At 38.6% G+C, this 18,305-nt stretch overlaps 1 protein-coding gene across 9 annotated transcripts in view; it reads right to left on the bottom strand.

Annotated features, from left to right (window-relative positions):
- Nucleotides 1-18,305, bottom strand: part of LOC105919890 (ryanodine receptor 1) — a 69,060-nt gene that overhangs the window by 18,109 nt on the left and 32,646 nt on the right. For 4 of the 9 annotated variants that reach the window (XM_036143153.1, XM_036143155.1, XM_036143157.1 and 1 more), the window contains exons 54-81: nt 18,209-18,287; nt 17,960-18,049; nt 17,743-17,883; nt 17,586-17,663; nt 17,432-17,507; nt 17,094-17,217; nt 15,793-15,908; nt 15,598-15,665; nt 15,380-15,501; nt 15,196-15,245; nt 14,984-15,044; nt 14,768-14,894; nt 14,543-14,654; nt 14,372-14,453; nt 13,727-13,857; nt 13,307-13,627; nt 12,970-13,210; nt 12,742-12,829; nt 12,560-12,652; nt 10,108-10,122; nt 4,214-4,384; nt 4,058-4,117; nt 3,784-3,918; nt 2,518-2,630; nt 2,343-2,439; nt 2,157-2,266; nt 2,020-2,071; nt 1,846-1,938 (exon numbers count right to left, since the gene is read on the bottom strand). In XM_036143153.1, the coding sequence (XP_035999046.1) occupies nt 1,846-1,938; nt 2,020-2,071; nt 2,157-2,266; nt 2,343-2,439; nt 2,518-2,630; nt 3,784-3,918; nt 4,058-4,117; nt 4,214-4,384; nt 10,108-10,122; nt 12,560-12,652; nt 12,742-12,829; nt 12,970-13,210; nt 13,307-13,627; nt 13,727-13,857; nt 14,372-14,453; nt 14,543-14,654; nt 14,768-14,894; nt 14,984-15,044; nt 15,196-15,245; nt 15,380-15,501; nt 15,598-15,665; nt 15,793-15,908; nt 17,094-17,217; nt 17,432-17,507; nt 17,586-17,663; nt 17,743-17,883; nt 17,960-18,049; nt 18,209-18,287 (3,046 nt within the window). The remainder of the gene's footprint in view (nt 1-1,845; nt 1,939-2,019; nt 2,072-2,156; nt 2,267-2,342; nt 2,440-2,517; nt 2,631-3,783; nt 3,919-4,057; nt 4,118-4,213; nt 4,385-10,107; nt 10,123-12,559; nt 12,653-12,741; nt 12,830-12,969; nt 13,211-13,306; nt 13,628-13,726; nt 13,858-14,371; nt 14,454-14,542; nt 14,655-14,767; nt 14,895-14,983; nt 15,045-15,195; nt 15,246-15,379; nt 15,502-15,597; nt 15,666-15,792; nt 15,909-17,093; nt 17,218-17,431; nt 17,508-17,585; nt 17,664-17,742; nt 17,884-17,959; nt 18,050-18,208; nt 18,288-18,305) is intronic. The other 5 variants (XM_036143154.1, XM_036143156.1, XM_021312179.2 and 2 more) reach the window with 2 other exon arrangements.

Here is an 18,305-nt window from a genome sequence, read left to right as displayed (position 1 = left end):
AGTCGGTCAGTTTTGCTATGTGAGTGGGGAAAGGGGGCATTTGGTCAGTAGCATCCAGTTAATAAGACGGGTGTTATGGAGGTGAGGGACATTACATGGAGCAGTGGAGGAAGGGAAAGAGAGAAGGACAACAGACAGCAACATAAATAAACTGGGAGGAATGACATTGTCAGTGACCTCGTCTGAAGGCACCTTGAGATATTTTTGGGGTTCAAATAGGCCTGAGGCTCTCCGGCTTTCAGCATGTCTGACTCCCCAGTTTGTTGTGAGCATTTAGAAACATTTTGAAGCCACTTTTTGATTCATTAACGTTTTAGTTGCGTAAAATGATACATCTTGGCGAAGCACAAAAGCGCTTGCGGGAAACAGATAACACTGACTTGACTGATACTTGAGCTTGTGAAGTCAGCACAGTGTGAATAAATGAGTGTGCAGTGTGAGACATCGAATGGAAAGGACCGATGGTCTCCTCAGACACAGCCGGCTTTGCCAGTTAATGTCAACCCAGCGGCCCCGCTCGCTTAGGAGTGTGGGCGAAACCAAATGAACAAAATCTCCACACTTCTTTTGCGTTATTGTAGCCTTCATCAGACAACATTAGATTTTCAGCTAGGTTTACGCTGTTTTAAGAGAAAATATGAATCCAACAATGATGATGAGGAGTAGGAGGATTAGTACATTATTGTTGTTACATTAGTTTGAGCTACAGTGCTGTAAAAAAAAAGTCTTTGTCCCCGTTACAGATTTCTTCTGTCTTTGTTTTTTTTTTTTTTGTCACCCTTCAATGTTTTAGATCATCAATACATGTTATGTTTGATAAAGATAGCCTGAGTTCATACAAAGTTCACACATCTACAAACCACTTAAATGCAACTGGTCTGACAACATAAAGTAGGCTACTATATCTCAGAGAGCAACACACCTTATCCTGATCTAAGGAAATTCAATAACAGATGAGAAATACAGTCATTCTCTCAGTCTAGAGAGTGTTACAAAGCCATTTCTAAGGCTTTGGGAGAGCAGCAAGCCACACTGACCACTATCCAGAGTCAACATGAAACAACAGCGCTGAACCTTCCCAGAGGTGGCCGGCCTACCATTATCACTCCAAGGGGTGATGAACAATTTATCCAAGAGGTAACAACAGAAATCGGTCATTCATACCCAAAAACACCCTGTTGTGGCTTAATTTAACCAATTCTGCAACGAGTAGCGTTGATGTAAAAGACTTGCTGCTAGTTATCTCTAATATTGTTGGGTTTATTAGCACCAACGTTTCTCCATAGGGTCGTGTTGGTGTGAGGAGCATTTTCAGTGACTTTAAACATCAGTAAAAACGTTGCGTAGTCATACCACTTATCTTTGTCACAAACAAACTTATTCTTGATGATATTAAACATTTAAGAGCAACAACAAAAAAAATGCTAAAACAGAAGAAATCTTTAATGGGGTAAATGCTTTTTCATAACACTGTAGTTAGACCCAATCCAGCTTCAAGGCATGAAAAACTAGCTCTATAAGACAGATCCTTTGTAATGCCATATGCCACATTAAGCTAACTAAAGTGCTGCTTCCGATGTTTTACTTTTGAAACAGAGAGACTGGTAGCAAGCAGCAACTGTGACACAAAAAAGGACGTCTGAATTGGAGCTTTGTGATTGGTGAATTAGGTAGCTAGCAATGAGTGAAGCAGGGCAGTCAACAAGCATACATAGATAACGAAACAGGACAGAGAGAAAGAGAGATGTGGTTGTGACGTAAATGCTCCAATGATGAAGTCACTCGATGCACTGAAAGCTACCGCTCCGCCGTGTTCCTGGTCCCTAGCCCCTGGCCGCCCATTACCAGTTCTGACTGTCGCACCTCAAAGGGCATCTCATCTTCAGATTCTTCCACCATTTCCTCTCCTACTTCGTCTTCCTCACCAATATGGCAACTCTAAAATAAAGACAGAGACACGTTGAAAATCATTCCAGCCTTTCAGTGAACACTACGCTAAGATCTCGCGTGGGGACGCACCTTTGCCATAATGTCTGCATATGCCATATAGAGATGATCTGTATCAAGTTTACTGGAATGGGAAGAAGAGAAAACAGTGTTGCGGTTCAAGAACTCTTCATGCAAATTACTATGGAGTCCGTTTAGACCTGCCTGACCTCTTTTCCGTCAGGGCCGTTCGACTGAAGTGAAGGATAAGTTGGTGGAGGGGATCCGGCTTCGTTTCCCTCTCCTCTTCTTCCTCTGCTTCCTCCTGCTCCATTGCTTTCTAGACATTACAGGACGAAGCAAATGTAAGAGACGGCCAAGATAACGCGGCGGCGGATAAAGCGGGCGTTACACACGGATAAATCGTCGATCATCCTGTCCTCAAATGAGAAACCCTCAGTGTGGATCCAGTTGCGCTTGTATCCCTCAAGGAACATATTTGAAGCTCTGTGCCTGGATGGACCAGATTATCTCTAGTCAGCAATCATCAGTGTTGAAGCCCTTGCACTGATATGAGCTCAGCTTGCTCACCTTGCGATGTTGTAGAGCGGCGTCATTCTGAAGCAGGCCACCACAGCCCTGCGTCTCTGCTTAGACAACAGTTTGTGCCACACCATCTTCTTGGATTTAAAAGGATGCTCCGTCTTGCAGAGACAGAATATTAATACTTACTAATACTTCATGTTAAAGCATTCATACACCATAAACTGGGTTGGGATTTTACATGACAGACAAACCACACGTTGTGAACACCTGTGAAGTAGAAGAAAGGCGATACGCAGTTTTGAAAGACTTGCGACAAGTGACACTCTTTTAGGGCCAGTCTTTACCGGTTTTGTACATCAAGAGGCTGAATTTTTGGCCTTTATTCTTTGCAAAAAGGATCAAGCTCAGATTAGAAGGAGAGCATCTGTCAGCATCAGTTTTCCAAATATTGGGAAGGTTCTAAATTGGATTTAGGTCAGAACTTTGAGTGGGCTGTTGTAACACGTGGAAAGTCTGCAGACTAAGTCAGAAACAGAATCCGTTTTAATCGTCTGATTTTAATTTGACTTCGCTTCCACTTTGCTCTCAAAGAAGACAATATACATTTTGTAGAGATGGATATAGACATTTTCAACAGAATAAGAAGACATCGCTCTGTGTGATGTTTAAAGTTTAGGATGCTGTTTTATAACCTAATCCTGCTTGAATCTTCTCCAGAACAGTATCCTTGACGTTTCTGTTGTGTTCTTTTTTCTCAAAGCTCTGAGGCCTTCACTGAAAATCTGCATTTACTGTTACATGGTGATTAAATTACAAACAAGTGGACACTATCTTTGTATGTGTCTGTCTGTGTTTGTATAAACGTATATATGCAGCCATGCATCCATGAATCCCCCAAGTTGAAAAACAGTAATTGTTTTTCGTTCCAGTTTTTAATTCCTGCACTAACAACTGTACTATAAAAGAATAATCTCAAGAAATTTAGATTATCAAGAAATAGTAATGTCAAGAAATTAAGAAAACAAAATTTAAGGTTGTGATGTTAAAAAGAAATTTGAAAATGTGTAAGGAGTATGAATACTTTTTAAAGCACTATTTATACGGATCTTCTGTTTGTTTTGTTTTGTGCAAAGCCGTCTATTGTTTCATGTAGTATTTAAAGAAAATCTAATATACAAAATTAACTCCAGCATAATAATATATATTTTTTGCAATGAAATACTCCGAGGTGGGGGCACCATTGATTTAACAAGAAAACAAGTATGAAGTTGAACACTGGCTTTGCAATATTATTTGTTTTCCGTCTCTCACCACTTCAAGATGATAGAGGACAGCGGACACCTCCTGCACTCTCTTGACAACTTTCACAGGAGCATCAGCATCTTCAGCCTTTCCTGCCATCTCTTTGTACAGGGCCATCTGCCAGCGCATGGACGGGTTGTCCACCTTTTCACAAAAAGGGGACGCATACATTTCTGGGATGTGATGTGTCTGATTATCTATAATCTTGGTCAAGATTATAGATAATCAAAGTTCTGCATGCAAAAAATATGACCCTGGTGTTTTAATGGTTCAGATATTACACCTTGCCCTGAAGATGGAGGTTGTTCTGCAGGAACTCTCTTACTTCCTCATCTGTGTCTCTCTGTAAAGTAAAAAAAAAAAAAAAGTTAGCAACAGGTAAATTATCTTAAAAACAATATATTTACTATGCAAAGCACAAAAGCAAAAGAAACATTACTAAAGAGTAGCGGATTTTGGCCAAGTTGATGAGCTCCTGATCAGCAGGGGAGCACATGTTCAGGCCTATGGGGAGCATCTTCTTCAGGGCAGCAACAATGAGGGAGGTCTGAACAGAGTAACGATCTCCACGTTTCTTCTTCTTGGTGCGCTCGGTGTCTGAGCCTCCGCCCTGTGAGCAGGAACGACAACAAACCAAAAGCATTCACAATATTCCACAAAATCTTTGAGGCGTGGCGCCTGGGATATGGACCCTCATTTTTAATATATATAATGCAGAAGATAACAATAATGCAGAAGATAACAATTTTTACTAAATCTATTTGAGTATACAGTTTTGAACCTGCAGATAATTTATCAAAACACCTTTTTGAGCATAACCCTAACTCACTAATACTTTAAGACTGCATTGCCTTGCAAAGTAGTCATCCCCCTTAACTCTGTCCACACCCTTCTGTATTTTAATGGGATGTTATACAACAGACCAACATAAAATAGTGCATAATTATGAAAATAAGGAAAATTGGCTGTTAAGATTTTATTCCAAAAAAATAAGTGATTTTTTTCCTTTTTTTTCTGAAATTACAACTGCAAGCTACAGCATCAGAATAGAAGGGTCCAGAATAGGAGGATCCAGCTGTTTTGTTTTTCAACGTTTTTTTATTTTATTTTTTATTTACAGCTGCAAGTGTTTTAGGGAGTGTTTCTACCATACTACTAATTACTCTGCAAAATAGCTCAAGCTCAGTCAGATTGGATGGAGAGCATCTGTGAACAAAGGTTCTCAGGTCTTGAGGGATGTTCTTGATTGGATGTAAGTCTGGACTTTGGCTGGATCCATAAAACACATGGACAAACCAGAAACAAACCATTTTATGGTGGCCGTTGGTTGAAGGATTGTTGGCCTGCTGGAAAGTGAACCTCCATCCCGATCTAAAGCTTTTGGAGCCTCTAACTGTTTGTTTCCAGTATCATGGAGCTCCTTAAAGCTTTCCATCAACTTTTGGCTTCCTTTCCCTGCTGAAGAATAACATTCCCCTAACATGATGGTTCCACCACCATGGTTTACAATGGAGAAAACATGTTCAGGCTGATGTGGACTGCTAGTTCTTCCTTCTACAAATATTTTGCATGTAGGCCCTAAAAGTTCATCTTTGGTCTCATCTGATCAGAGCACCATGTTCCACTGTGCCCCCTATTGGACATGTGGATGGGACTTTGAACAGCTTTCTTTGACTCCCTGCTTTCTTCTCGCCACTTTTCCAAACATGCAAGTTATGTGGATTGTGCAACTAAAAGCTGTCCTACTGACAGATTCTTGCTCCTCAGCTGTAGATCTTTGCACGTCTTTCAGAGTTACCATAGGTCCCCTTCTCTGTCATATAGTATTCGTGTTGGTCTTTCACCAAAATTCCCTATGATATAAAGTGAAGTTTGTAGTTGCAACGAGGCAAAATGTGAAAGTGTTTAAGGGGTAGGCTGACTTTTGCAAGGCACTGCATAACATGAAAGTTGTTAAAAAAAAAAAAAAAAAAAAAGCAGAAATGTCTAGCTAACACGATTTAGGATCCTTGGTAAAGATGTAGCTATCATGCACAGCTGAGATATAACATTTGAGCTAAAATTTCAAAATGCTATCAGAACATATGTTCTCTATTTCTCTGAGCTCAGACTGGTAAACTGTGGACATAGAGAAAACTAGAGGGACAAGTAGTGACATAGCTGCTTTGGGGAGAGGGACGGCTGAAAAGAAGGGGTCTTATTAAAACAAATGAAATTACATTCACAGCATGCAGTAAATATATTCCACTCAGGTTAGAACCCATTAAGCATCCTTTGCAAACAATTACTTGTTATATTTGTTAAAAGTTATACTATCACATGGTGTTAGCTAGTGTACAAAAAGTTTTGGAGGTTAAATGCTTATTTATTTATTTATTTTTGCTGCATGCAGTTAATCAATCAACCATTTGTTGATGGTTTTTATCACTGTCCATGCCTCAAACTCTGGTTTTGGTTTTTGTGAGAGTTCAGTTCTTCTGTTAGCTGCTCTTTCTGGATTCCTCCAAGGTGGCTGCATTGATACGAGGGCTTACTGCGTTATACGTGAAGGTACTTCATGGTGTGAATGTTCACCCCTCCATATGCATTCTCTTTTAAAATGGTTGATGTTATCTATCTTTGAAGCGGTGAAAGAGAAATATTGCTACCGTAAAAGACAGAAGGTGTAATTTAGTATATCCAGGGAATGGGTGACTGTGTGAGAAAGATCTTATTTAGTGGGGAAGGTGAAGAAATAATTGGTTTTAATAAAATCACAGATACAGCAAGTATTGACACCAGACCTGTTAATGCTTTGTAGTAGCTCCTTTTTGTCAATAGAACAACTATTAGTCATTTGTCACACTTTAGGTTGGGGTACAGACAGAGATACCTTTACACAATCTCTCTGGACCGTCCAGGATCCTCTCTTATGTACTGTTCTCTTAAACTCACCTCACAGGTTTTCTATAGGATTTAGGTTTGTGAACTGAGATAGCAATGAAACAAGGTTGATTTTAGGTCATCTAAACCATTGTTATTGTTAATTTTGGCTGTAGGTTTTGAATTATTATCCAACTGGAAGAGCTACTCATGACCTATTTTCTACTTCCTGGTAGGGTCCACCAGAATTATTATTAATTATTACACCATAGTATAAACGTTCTGGTATGTCAGATTTCACAATGTTATGCACTCTTTCAAGGTCCCCAGGGTTTTTGGAAGAGAAACAGGCCCACATCATCATGGCTTCCCAACCATACCTTGCAGTGGGCATGAGGGGATTGTACACAAATTCCTAGTTTGTTTGACACCAAACACAAGAGTAGTGTTTCCAGTTCAAATGCTCAATTTTAGTTTGGTCTGACCAAAGCCTGTAACGGTTTTAACCTACACACATATATCCATGTATTAACATACCTCTTTGTTGTTTTCGTCCAACAGATTTGTTTTTCCATCCTTCACGTAGTTCTAATTGATTTGGTTTAATCTGTTTCATCTGACAGGTAAAATATGCAACTTTAGGTTACTGGCAATGTTATTACAAGAATATCCTGACTTGCAAAGTTCAACATAAAACAACTGAAGCATCCTTAATATCCAGAAGAACCAGGAAGTTTGTGGATTGCTAATTGAAAGTTTTTAGAGCCTAAAAAAGTACAAAAATAAATAAATAAATCTATACAAAAGCATTTCGGTTACAGCTAATAAAGTATGCTAGTAATTACGCCACTGTTGATTTAATTTATTTATTAAGATGAGCTTTAAATGTACACAAAATAACGTTTGCTTTTTAAAAAAAACTTTCAGTATGAGATCAATCTACTGGTATAAAAGGTAATTTCTATTTTAAGGATCTTTACACATCTTCACCAAGGGTGCCAATAAGTGCTGTATCTAATGCAGTATAGGAAGATGACTCTGATATGTTGCTACCATGACTTAAGGGTGTCCAAATAAGGTTTCCTTTTAAAAGAAGAGCAATTGTGAGAGGCTGCTTCACAAAAATACTGAAAATGAAACCAAAGCGAATTTCAAGTTGTAGTTCTGCCATTACTGAAACTGGGATCTTGCCCTTTCATTAGATCAATCCCTGCTATCCTGGGTGATATCCACTACTAATAGCAATTGCTATCAAACTTAATAACTATTTATGTTACATAGGAGTGGTTTAGACGGTGCAAACAATTTAGGGAATTTATAAAATAAGTGTGAATTAATGTTTTAGTTAGGTTCATGGTCATTTTAAGTTTAAAGAGGGAACCCAACAAGTGTGAGAAGACCTACTTCAGTGGCATTAAGCATCAAACCATGTATTAGTCTGCAAATTAAGTCTAAAGGCAACTAGGCAATAATGTACTGTTCCATTTTAAGGGAGGAGAAAAGAAAGAGCACAGAGAAGACTAACATCGTCCCCTAGAGGCAAACAGCTACATTACAAAAACATACAGCTCAACTACCTTCAATAATAGGAAAAATAATAAAAAGAAATGGCAAACAATAAGTCTCCAACTCAACTATGATATAAAAAAGGGCAAACTCAGTGAGAGGATGATGGCACTGTGCTTTCACTACCTCAGTTGGGACTCATGTAAAGACCAGTGCCATGAGCCTGACTCTACCGATGTTTACTTTCATCAAGCGCCTCCTGACTCCCCTCCTCACACACTGGCAGGACTGGAAACGGCCCACAGGCGAGGCCGGCCCGTTTGTCCCGGGATCCTCAGAGAATGTCAGCATCTTTAACTTGTGATTACTTATCACTGATGCTCTGTGATTGTGAACATGTTCACAAGTTAAAGAAGACGTTAGACATGTCTCTTTTGTATGAAACATATGAGTGTTTGTGCGTGTTTCTGTAAGTATGAACAAATGCAGAGCTGGCCCAAGGCACATGTGAACTAAGCTGTTTAGGAGGAACCCCAGACCAGCAGGGGGCCCTCAAACCCACACACAGTAAATGGATCTCAAAACTTCTAATTTTCTCTCATGTTTAAAATGAAATTTCAAATATTTTAAATCTTAATTTAATTCTTTTAAAGAGGAAAATACTCCACTGTCTGCTGGTTATCTTAAAAGTCAAATCTTTATGTTGCTAATGTAATCATTTTTGTTGCTTGTGTCTGTGCTGGAGTCACATTCTTTGAACATTGTAGTTGGAAATCAACCAATAAAGAAGGGACGCTTGGTACTAATGAAAATAATCTTCATCTCTTTTTTTAGTTTTACTTGAAAGATTGCATGTGTTGCTGCACATGACAGTATATGCAACCCATGAAGGTCAATAACATTAGCAGAAATTTGTTTAATCTATAGAGCTGTAATAGCGAAAATTGAATATATTAGCAGTGAACAGTGAAAATGGTAAATGTTACTTTTTTTCTTTCAAAAGTGAAACAATCAATGGGACATTTTTGTCTTCTTGTGACTTAAGAGGGAAATACAATTTAATTTGGATGCAAATAATACGTGAAAGTCAATAAAGTCAATATTTTCACTAAGCCTTGAAATAGCCAAGGCTGATTAAGAAAAACTCAGCCAACCAATATTATGGGGAAAATAATTCCTTTTGTGTACTTTTGTTTTCATAAAAAAAAATATTAGTACCATATAATCAAACTGGCATTTATAAAGTTAAATTCCTGACAAGCACCTAGTGTTTGACCAGGACTGGAGTTGATCAAAATATTTGAATACAAAACAGCTGAAAAAATATTAATCTGTAAACATTTTATAGCAGTCATTGGAGAGAGTCTGTGTTCTTATTGACTCTAGGTGGTATTACATTTCAAACTGAATGACACCCAAAAACTAACAATGCACAAACGTAAATATATTGGCAAATCTTTCACACAGTCAAAATTTATTTAAGATAATATCCCCAGCTACCAAAATATTTCATATATCTTAAATGGAAAATAATAATTTTATTCCAAATAACAGTAGTGCCATATTCAAAATGGCATTTAAAGGGTTAAAATCATCAGAATTGTTTAATGTTTGGAAGTTTTGAGCAGAGAATAATTTTTGTTTTAGAGACTTTTACAGAAAAACCCAAACAGAAAAAAACATGTTAAGCTTTTATAACATTTATTGCTAAAAACTCTAATGCCTTAGGGTTAATAAATAATATGAACTCAAACTGGGTCCCCAAATACAATTCTGCTTAGGGCCCAATTCAATCTTGGACCGGCTCTGTCTGAATGAAAGCACATGTATGCACATTTATTTGTGTAGAGATTACAAGTGAATGTGGATTAGATGTGCCAGTGTGCCGGAGGGGTTGATGAAAATTTCCCCCAATGTGAGGTGCCATGCGGTCAGCACAGCGGTCGTGCAGAAAAAAAGTCTAACCTCTGTGTCACCGCCCTGGAAACCCAGCCGCAACCCAAAAGAAGAGCACAGAGGACAGCCAGAGAGAGAATATTGTTAACACAACTGCTACTCTTTGGGAAAAAGGGAACTAAAATACAAGCCTTAAGAAATTACAGCAAACTACACATTCCACCGAGCCCTGTAGAAAAGATTAATGAAAAACATGTCACACCAAATATAACTGAACGTTTATTTTTTTTAAACTATGTCCCAGAACAAAACATTACATTTTATTTTATTTTTTCAAAACGCTGTTGCACAGAAGCAAAGGGTGGCTGTCTTCACTTAAATAGTTTCTATGAGGCTTGCTTGAAAAAAAAAAAACAAGAAAAACATTTAGTAAACCCATGAAGAAAAAGTACTTACACTTGGGAAAAGGCTTCATTTTTTTATCTTAACAAATTACTTTGGTGCAAAAATCTAATGTCATAATCTTCCACCCAGTTAAGTTAATCATTCTTGTCATGCAATAGATTTTTAAATCAAAATGTGTGATTTTGCAGAAGTTTAAGTGGCGACACATCTAGAGAAGCCAGGAGGATGGAAGTATTAAACTACCATGTAAAATAAATAAAACATTTAAAATTTTATTTAGATAGAAACAATCTCTCTGTACTATCAGCAAATATCTGATACGTGTTTTTCATCTGTTGTCACTTATTTTATGTCCGCAGACATTTAATACCGTTTTGCTGAAACATTTTTTTTTCCAAAAATTACGGCCTATATTTGGATGTCCAGGTTGCTAAACTCTGTAAAGGGCCATGTGTAGTTTTGGTTGATATGTCTGTGACATTTCTAACAAAAAAAAAAAAAAAAAAAAAAAGACTAATTAGTTTCACCAGTATATTTTTCCACATCTTCACTTTTTCCACATATTCTTACAATACTGGCAAATTCCTGAATAGATTTGAGTAAACGGTTATGTTTTCTATTTTTTAAAACACAAAAGCCAATTATGACAAAATAAAATAGGTTTCTTTGCAAATGTATTAAAAATGTTACTATTAAAACCCATGATGGTTTAATGTTGTGTGGAAGCACCTCTGGCAGGAATGTCTACAAGCTACAATATTCCTCTCTGCAGATATTGTTAAGGTCAGTAATTGGATGGGAAAAATCAGGTGAAACCATTTTTAGGTCTTTTCAGAGATGTTCAATGGAATTTAAGTCTGGGCTCTTGCTGGATCAATGCAGGACATTCACAAACCCCTCCTGAAGCAGCTACCGCATTGTTTAATTTGCTGCGTTCTTTGGATCCTTATTGGGTTGGACCATAAATCATCACCTCAGTCTGAGGTCCAGAACACTCTGAGTGGGTTTTCTTGAAGAATGTCCCTGTTGTGCTGCGTTCATCTTACCCTGTGTGTGATTTAGTCGACCAGTTCCTGCCTAAAAGAAAACATTCCCCCAGCATGATGCTGCATCTGTGGTGCTTCTCAGTAGAGATGGAAGCTAGTTTCTCCTTCAGATTTAAGACCTTAGAGTTCCATCATAGCAGATATTTTTGTTTCTTTTATCCAAGTATTCGGTGCTACTAAACACAGTTTAGTAGCACCGAATGAATCTTGGGAATACTTTGGTTTTGATTAAGTTTAATTTAGGGAATTTGAAGTCTTCATAAAGACATTCTTGATATAAAGATTTACATACAAACAAAACATCAAAAGGGAAACAGACATTATTTGCAATACATTTGCTTTTTCAGATTTGAAGCATTACTTTTCTTTTATTAGACTGTCAAAACCTACACCTGAATTTAAAATACGACTGCAAAAACATACATTTTAGCCTCTCTTCGTTTGGTATGGAACAAATCAGAATGAGGACAGTAGTTACTTTTTATCATTGTAGAGCAGAATGGTGTTTTTGTCAGATTCTATCATTTATGAAATATTTTAACTCCCGGTTTATTACTGATGGTATAGTTTACATATGGCACTTTTATACACCATTATAGCTTGTCTACTCATGTAGCCACTGAAACTCCCAATAATCCCAGACATAAATTAACTAGGTGACAGACATGAAAGTCAGCTTTTTGCATCCTAATCACCTTGTGTCATCAAAAACACAACATTTTCCTTTGAACAAATATCTAATTTTCAGGCAAAAATTCGTCTTCATCATCTTTGGGTACCAAGATATGATTGTGGTATGGTTTTGCATTTGATAATGCAATTATATTTCACATTATCACAAGAAAACCACTTAAAAAGTTGGCATTGATACTATTACTGCAGCTTTTTAACTGACCAACTGTGAGTGCCTGAAAATGGCTACAGATGTAAAAAAAAAAAGAAAAATCTTAAAAGAACCAAATGCATGTACACAAAACAGCACAAGAATCTGTTAAAACAATGTTTTTTTTTGCCAATGAAGAAGTGCCTAATATAACATTTAACAACACCAAAAGACAGCGATATCTCACCTTGCTCATTTTGCTCTTGCTGTCAGCAGTGAGGAACGACATGTTATTGATCTCATTCATCACCACAAAGTTCTGTTCCTCTCGCTTGAAGTTCTGCGACGTATACAGAGCGAGAAACATTAGATGGAGGTTAACTTTCCAACAGATATGGCTGTGGTCAAAGGCCGGATGAACAAACTCACATGAGATTTGGACCAGAAAATGAAGACTTCTCCGACCATTCGGAAGAGTTCTTCCGCGTCTGGGTCAGGACAGGTCAACCACCTCGCTCTGTGATGGGAAAGAAAATGATTTCCTTAAGAACTCATTCCTTAAGCTGACATTTCTTTGAGGACGTGCAAAGGACAAAGTGGAACTAAGCAGGAATCCTGGTTAAGAATATCAACATGATGGTGGTAATTGTCTTGTACCTGTTGTTGTCCACGTAGCGAATAAGTAGAGGATAGAGGGCATACAAGTCACGGCACAGTACAGCAAACTCGTCACGTATGGTCCCGTCTTCCTCATCACCCTCTGATTTCCCCTCCATCCGCAAATGGTCCTCCTCAGCTACCACCTTGGACGTCCGCTTCTTCAGCTTCTCCATTGTTGGAATGAAGTGGGATTTAAGCATTTCTGGCTTTGCCCTGCTCACAATGGGCTGCGAAAACACTAGCAGAGAAACAAATTAGGCAATTTTACTTGGGGAAAAAAAATAAGAATAATTCAGGCTTACACAGTTTTGTAAGAAGTTCATGTAGCACTCACCGGCCAACCTCTTCATCCATGAGGCTTCATCAATACCCAGATTGTTAACTACAATTTTCATGATGCTGCCCAGAAGCTGGTTCAGATGTTCGGAAGTGACTTCGGTGCAGAGTTGACCGTCCATCTCGGGGAAGTTTTCAGGTCCCCTCTCCCACCACCGGGGCAGGTAGTTGCACAGCATGGGCAGGGTGATTTCAATCACATGAGGCATCTCAGTATATCGGGCCCCTGACTCTGCCAAGTCTCCAATCTCCTTCAGCAAAAGGTCCAGCGGTGGGATGTCAGGACATAGCTCCTGAACCGCATTGGGCAGACCCAGGACTTTGCACAAGAAGCGGTGAAAGAAAACTCAGGACTCAGGAACATGGTTTTTCAGACCAGGAAAATACACGAGTATGTAAGCAAAGACTCTGAACTCACTAGCTCTCTCCCTTGGTGTCTTTGTGGTGTACACAGAGAAAGCGTTGAATTCATTTTGATGAGGCTCTAAGTAGGCTACTGGCATTGCTGCTGCAAGATGAGCCAGACACTCCCCAAGAGCGGGTCTTTGCCTGGTTACAAAAAAAACAAACAAAAAAAGATAACTTGGTTCTGAGAAATTTTGAAGGTGAAAACTCCACAGTGTTGCATACTCAAATCCAAGAGTTTCTAGTTTAAGATAAGACTTCATTCATCCTCCAAGGGGGAAAGTGAATCATTCCCCTATTTCTAAAGCCCAAATACAGAAACTGTGAACGTAGAACAGATATATCTACAGAGGTAACAGATGGATGGATGGATGGATGGATGGATGGATGGATGGATGGATGGATGGATGGATGGATGGATGGATGGATAATTTAGACAATGGAGCAATGAGCAAATTCTGTATATTGTAATACCACTATAAAAAGGCTACTTTAATCCTACTTTGTTTTCTTTTTCCATACTTGTTCTGGCCTGCAATGTAAATCAAATCAAATTCCAAACATTATCCAGGTGTGGTAGAAGTGTAGGACGTGCTTTAAAAAAAAAGTGCTGTAATCCTAATTACTATAGCACCTTTGTGCGCAGGATTGACGTTACCTCTCAACATGTGGGTTCTTGACAGTCCCAACTGAGTAGATGCTGCACATGATGCGGTAACAGGAAATCTGCAGGTCATCCACTGCATACGAGTAACCAGAGGCAGATACAGCAGAGTCGGGTCAAATAATACATTAAAAACAAGGAATTAAAAAGACATTAAAAACTCACAAATAACATCATCTCCAAACAGATGCTGAGCGATGTGATCAAACAGGGAGGTAAGCACCGGCAGCAGGGCAATAGTTGTGTAGTTGATATTCTGGGAAACACCTTTCACTTGCTTTCATGGACGGGATAGATAATATTGTGGATTTAGATTGAATTTCATCGTTTCAGCTCTTCAGGTAAGTCATTGGCAGTGAAATGTCAGAAACGGTTTCAAACTTCATATACCTGGTTGCCTTTGGATACTTTGCCCAGTTTGAGGTTCTCCACCATCTTCTCCACATCATCAGCGGCACTCTCAAAGAATGACCTCAAGCCTGCTTTCACAATCTCAGGCCCTGATTTCATCACAGTCCTGAAAAAATGCAGAGAGAAAGTGTCACGAATTGAAGGAATAAAAAAAAAACAGATTAATCCTGAGAGAAGTTTGTATAAGCAGCAAACCTTGCATCCAACGACCGGGCCAGGATGTGAAGACAGTTAACTATTGCAGAAGCATCCGTTCCTACACGAACAATGTTGTGTTATTTTGATCAACACTAACATGCATTTATATGAAGCTATCCAGTTTAGAATAAAGATAAGGTATCCACACACCCAGGGAAAGTATAAGGGTAACAGAAGATTCAGAAACAGTCTTGGTGAGAAAATCTTACCAAAGAGAGAAACTCTGTGCCTGACCAAAGCAGCCATTTTGCAGAAGATACTATGACGAGCAACGTCATGAAAGAAAGGCGAAAGGAAAGAGAAATCGAAGAAAAGACATGCATAAAGGGTGGTTTTAGAGAAAAAAAAACAATTTAAAGCAGTTTTGCCTCCTGAAAAAAAAAGAGAACTCACCTCGCAATCATTTCCTTCTCCTTATTGGAAGAATGCCCGCCGCTGCCGAGGACTTTTGCGGGTGTTGATAAGAAGTAGAGGCAGTGATTTTTGAAGTACTGGTTGATTAAAGGCATCAAGATCTGTGAAAGTGGTTTTTTTTTTGTCTTACATTAGTACAACAATATGGTGATGCCTTCAAAAATGACTTTCTCCCAAACTTTACGCAGTAGCTTTACCTTAGCAAAGAACTTGATTTCTTGCTCGTGAGGAGACTTCTCGACTCGTCCGCTGCTCACCACAGCCTCTGCAAAACATGTCAATATCACATTAGCATTGGCCTAACAAATTAAGATCCTTTCAGTTCTTACATCGACACAGATCTTTAATGTGCAAGACTACTGTTTGCGTTTTTCATTGTTGTGCCACAGTACCTAGATGAGCAATGAACTCCTGGGCTATTTCCATCCATTTCAACAGCTTCTGCAGGAAGCCATAAGCAAACCTCTTTTCAATGGACGATATCTCAGACTCCATGTCTTTCAGGCCCCTGAAGACAGACAGAGGTGACAAACTTACATTTTTCTTTGATTTATGGAGAACATACTTGTCTTGGATCAACATAGAGGAAACCATTTGGAGCAGAATTGCTTTGCATTTTAATTAAAGGTCCTCCATTTATTAAAAAAAAGTTATAAAACTTTGGCTGCTGTTTTGCTATTTCTTTTCCTGTCTTCAGTGCTCTTTGGACTTGATGCGTAAAAAAAATCTCCAAATGATCTGCCCATTTTTATTGCAAGAGCATAATGTCACACGGAAACATTTAGAAAAACCATCCCTGTCAAGAAAATGCTTAATTAATTATAACAACAACAAAATCACCAGTGCTATGATTGCTTCTTCCTAACAATTCCTGTAAACCAAATATAGTGAAGCATTTTTGTCATTTTGACTTTGATTTAATCAGTTTATATTAATTGGTAATTTATGAATAATGTTTTGTTTGGTCTGTTCTATCTCTCTTTCTGCTAGTATAGAAGCAGACTCCAACGATGTTATCTTGTATTCTTTTTTTCCCTACTCAATTTTTATCACCTTCTCTCCTTTAATATTTTGCCTCACCTTTCTCCCTTCCTTTTTCTCTTTTATCTGTCCATTTCTGAGTCCATTGAATTTTAAACAATCCCAAAAATAAAGCCCATTAAAGTTTTCTGCATAAGTATTAAGCAGAGCACTGTAGTGACAGCAGTAATGCTCCACTTATAAAAGTAAATTGGTTGGGCTGTCTTTGGCTCTAAGAAAGCAATCCTGAGTGCCCACAAGACACCAAGGGTGCCAACGAGTGTTTATATTCTTTCCTTTATTTTATACATGTGCACACGTTTTTGATATGCTGCTTGTCAAGACTTTGATGCAATCAACTGGTTCCCTTATCTAGGATTTTTTTTGACCAATCTGTATAATCTGATTGATTTTGGTTTTGTAAAGTGCCTTGAGATGACATGTTTCATGAATTGGCGCTATATAAATAAAATTGAATTGAATTGAATTGATTTGTTTGAATGCTCCATTACCAACGCTTGATAAAAATTCAGCTCGTGCCTTTGAAATGGGCAGCAGATTACGTAGAACAGATCTATGAGCGTTGCACAGTGAAATCACAGAACATAAAATAAAATCAGAGTAAAAGGTGTAATTCCCAGCTCTGTTTTACGAACACGTCTGGGTCTTTTACCTTGTGACAGCGTATCCGTTGAGCTGCAGGAACTTGAGCAACTCGTAAGCCTTCTCTCGATCTCGCGCCTTTTCTTTTGCCGTCAGCGTATCGTAGGGCACCAGCAGAGGATGTGTCCCCCCTCCTACACATCCAAGCCCACATCAAGAAAAAAATTAAAATAAAAAAATAGAAAAAGCTCCGTCTCTGCTTCATACGGCGCCTTGTGAAACTGTTCACCCCTCTTGTCATTTTTTCATGTTGTCTGTTTGATGCACAACTTCAAGTTAAATGGGGAGGGGGTGGGGTACTTTTGCAAGACACTGCATTTAAATTGAATATACCAACAAATGTTTCACCTTTTCCTTGGAGCTCTAACTTTTTCTTGCGTCCCCACGTGTTATGATAATTCTCAGCCAGTTGCTCTGCCATTGACTGTGTGCAAATGTAAGCTGTTATTATTGATAGTGAGCTTAGACACAGACAGATATTGTTAGACTTTCCCCGCCATACCTGCAGGTCCCTTGAAAGAGCCATGTGTGAGATGTCGATGGGCTGTGGACTATAGCCATGGCTCGGGTCATAAGTGGCCTGCAACAGAAGGATCATCATGGATAGCATATAAAAAGCGCTGCAACATAACATATGGAGACGTAAAATAGGTCCAAACCTGAGCAGTCTGGGAAATTTTCCTAGAAGCTGCCTTTTTCTTCTCTGACTCCTCTTCCTCTCTAGCTTTCTCTATGTTCCATTCCCATGCCAGCATGGCTTTTATTGACTCTTTAATCGGCCAGCGGTAGATCTCTTTGTCCTTAACAAAAAGCCATCCACATATGAAGCAGGAACAGTTTCTAGAAATGTGAGACGACCCTCGACAGACAGCTTACCTTCTCAGAGAAGGTTTTGTATGGTCTGAGCATAGGATGGGTCTTTGCGTTCTCATCCAGCACCTCACCGTACGACCAGTTATTCTGAATCTGCAACATTAAGGACAAGTTGTATCATTCATCGTTGCAAAGATAGTCGCTTTCTATGCTAATTACATAATTTATAATCAAAGAAACCTGTTATGTTGCTCCTAAAGTAGCATATTAGTGATAATAGATATTGTGCAAAATTAGGGGAAGATGCCTTGCCTTTTCAAAGGCCCATTTATCATGGGTGTATTCAGCATATCTGTTGATAAAGGTATCCAATCTCTCAGGGATAATGGTGCTGTTGTTGGGGGCAAAA

Source organism: Fundulus heteroclitus, chromosome 11 (genome assembly GCF_011125445.2).
Source record: "Fundulus heteroclitus isolate FHET01 chromosome 11, MU-UCD_Fhet_4.1, whole genome shotgun sequence".
Taxonomy (NCBI): Eukaryota; Metazoa; Chordata; class Actinopteri; order Cyprinodontiformes; family Fundulidae; genus Fundulus; species Fundulus heteroclitus.
The sequence above is the reverse complement of the archived record's forward strand: the minus strand, read 5'-3'. Positions and strand labels throughout refer to the sequence as shown.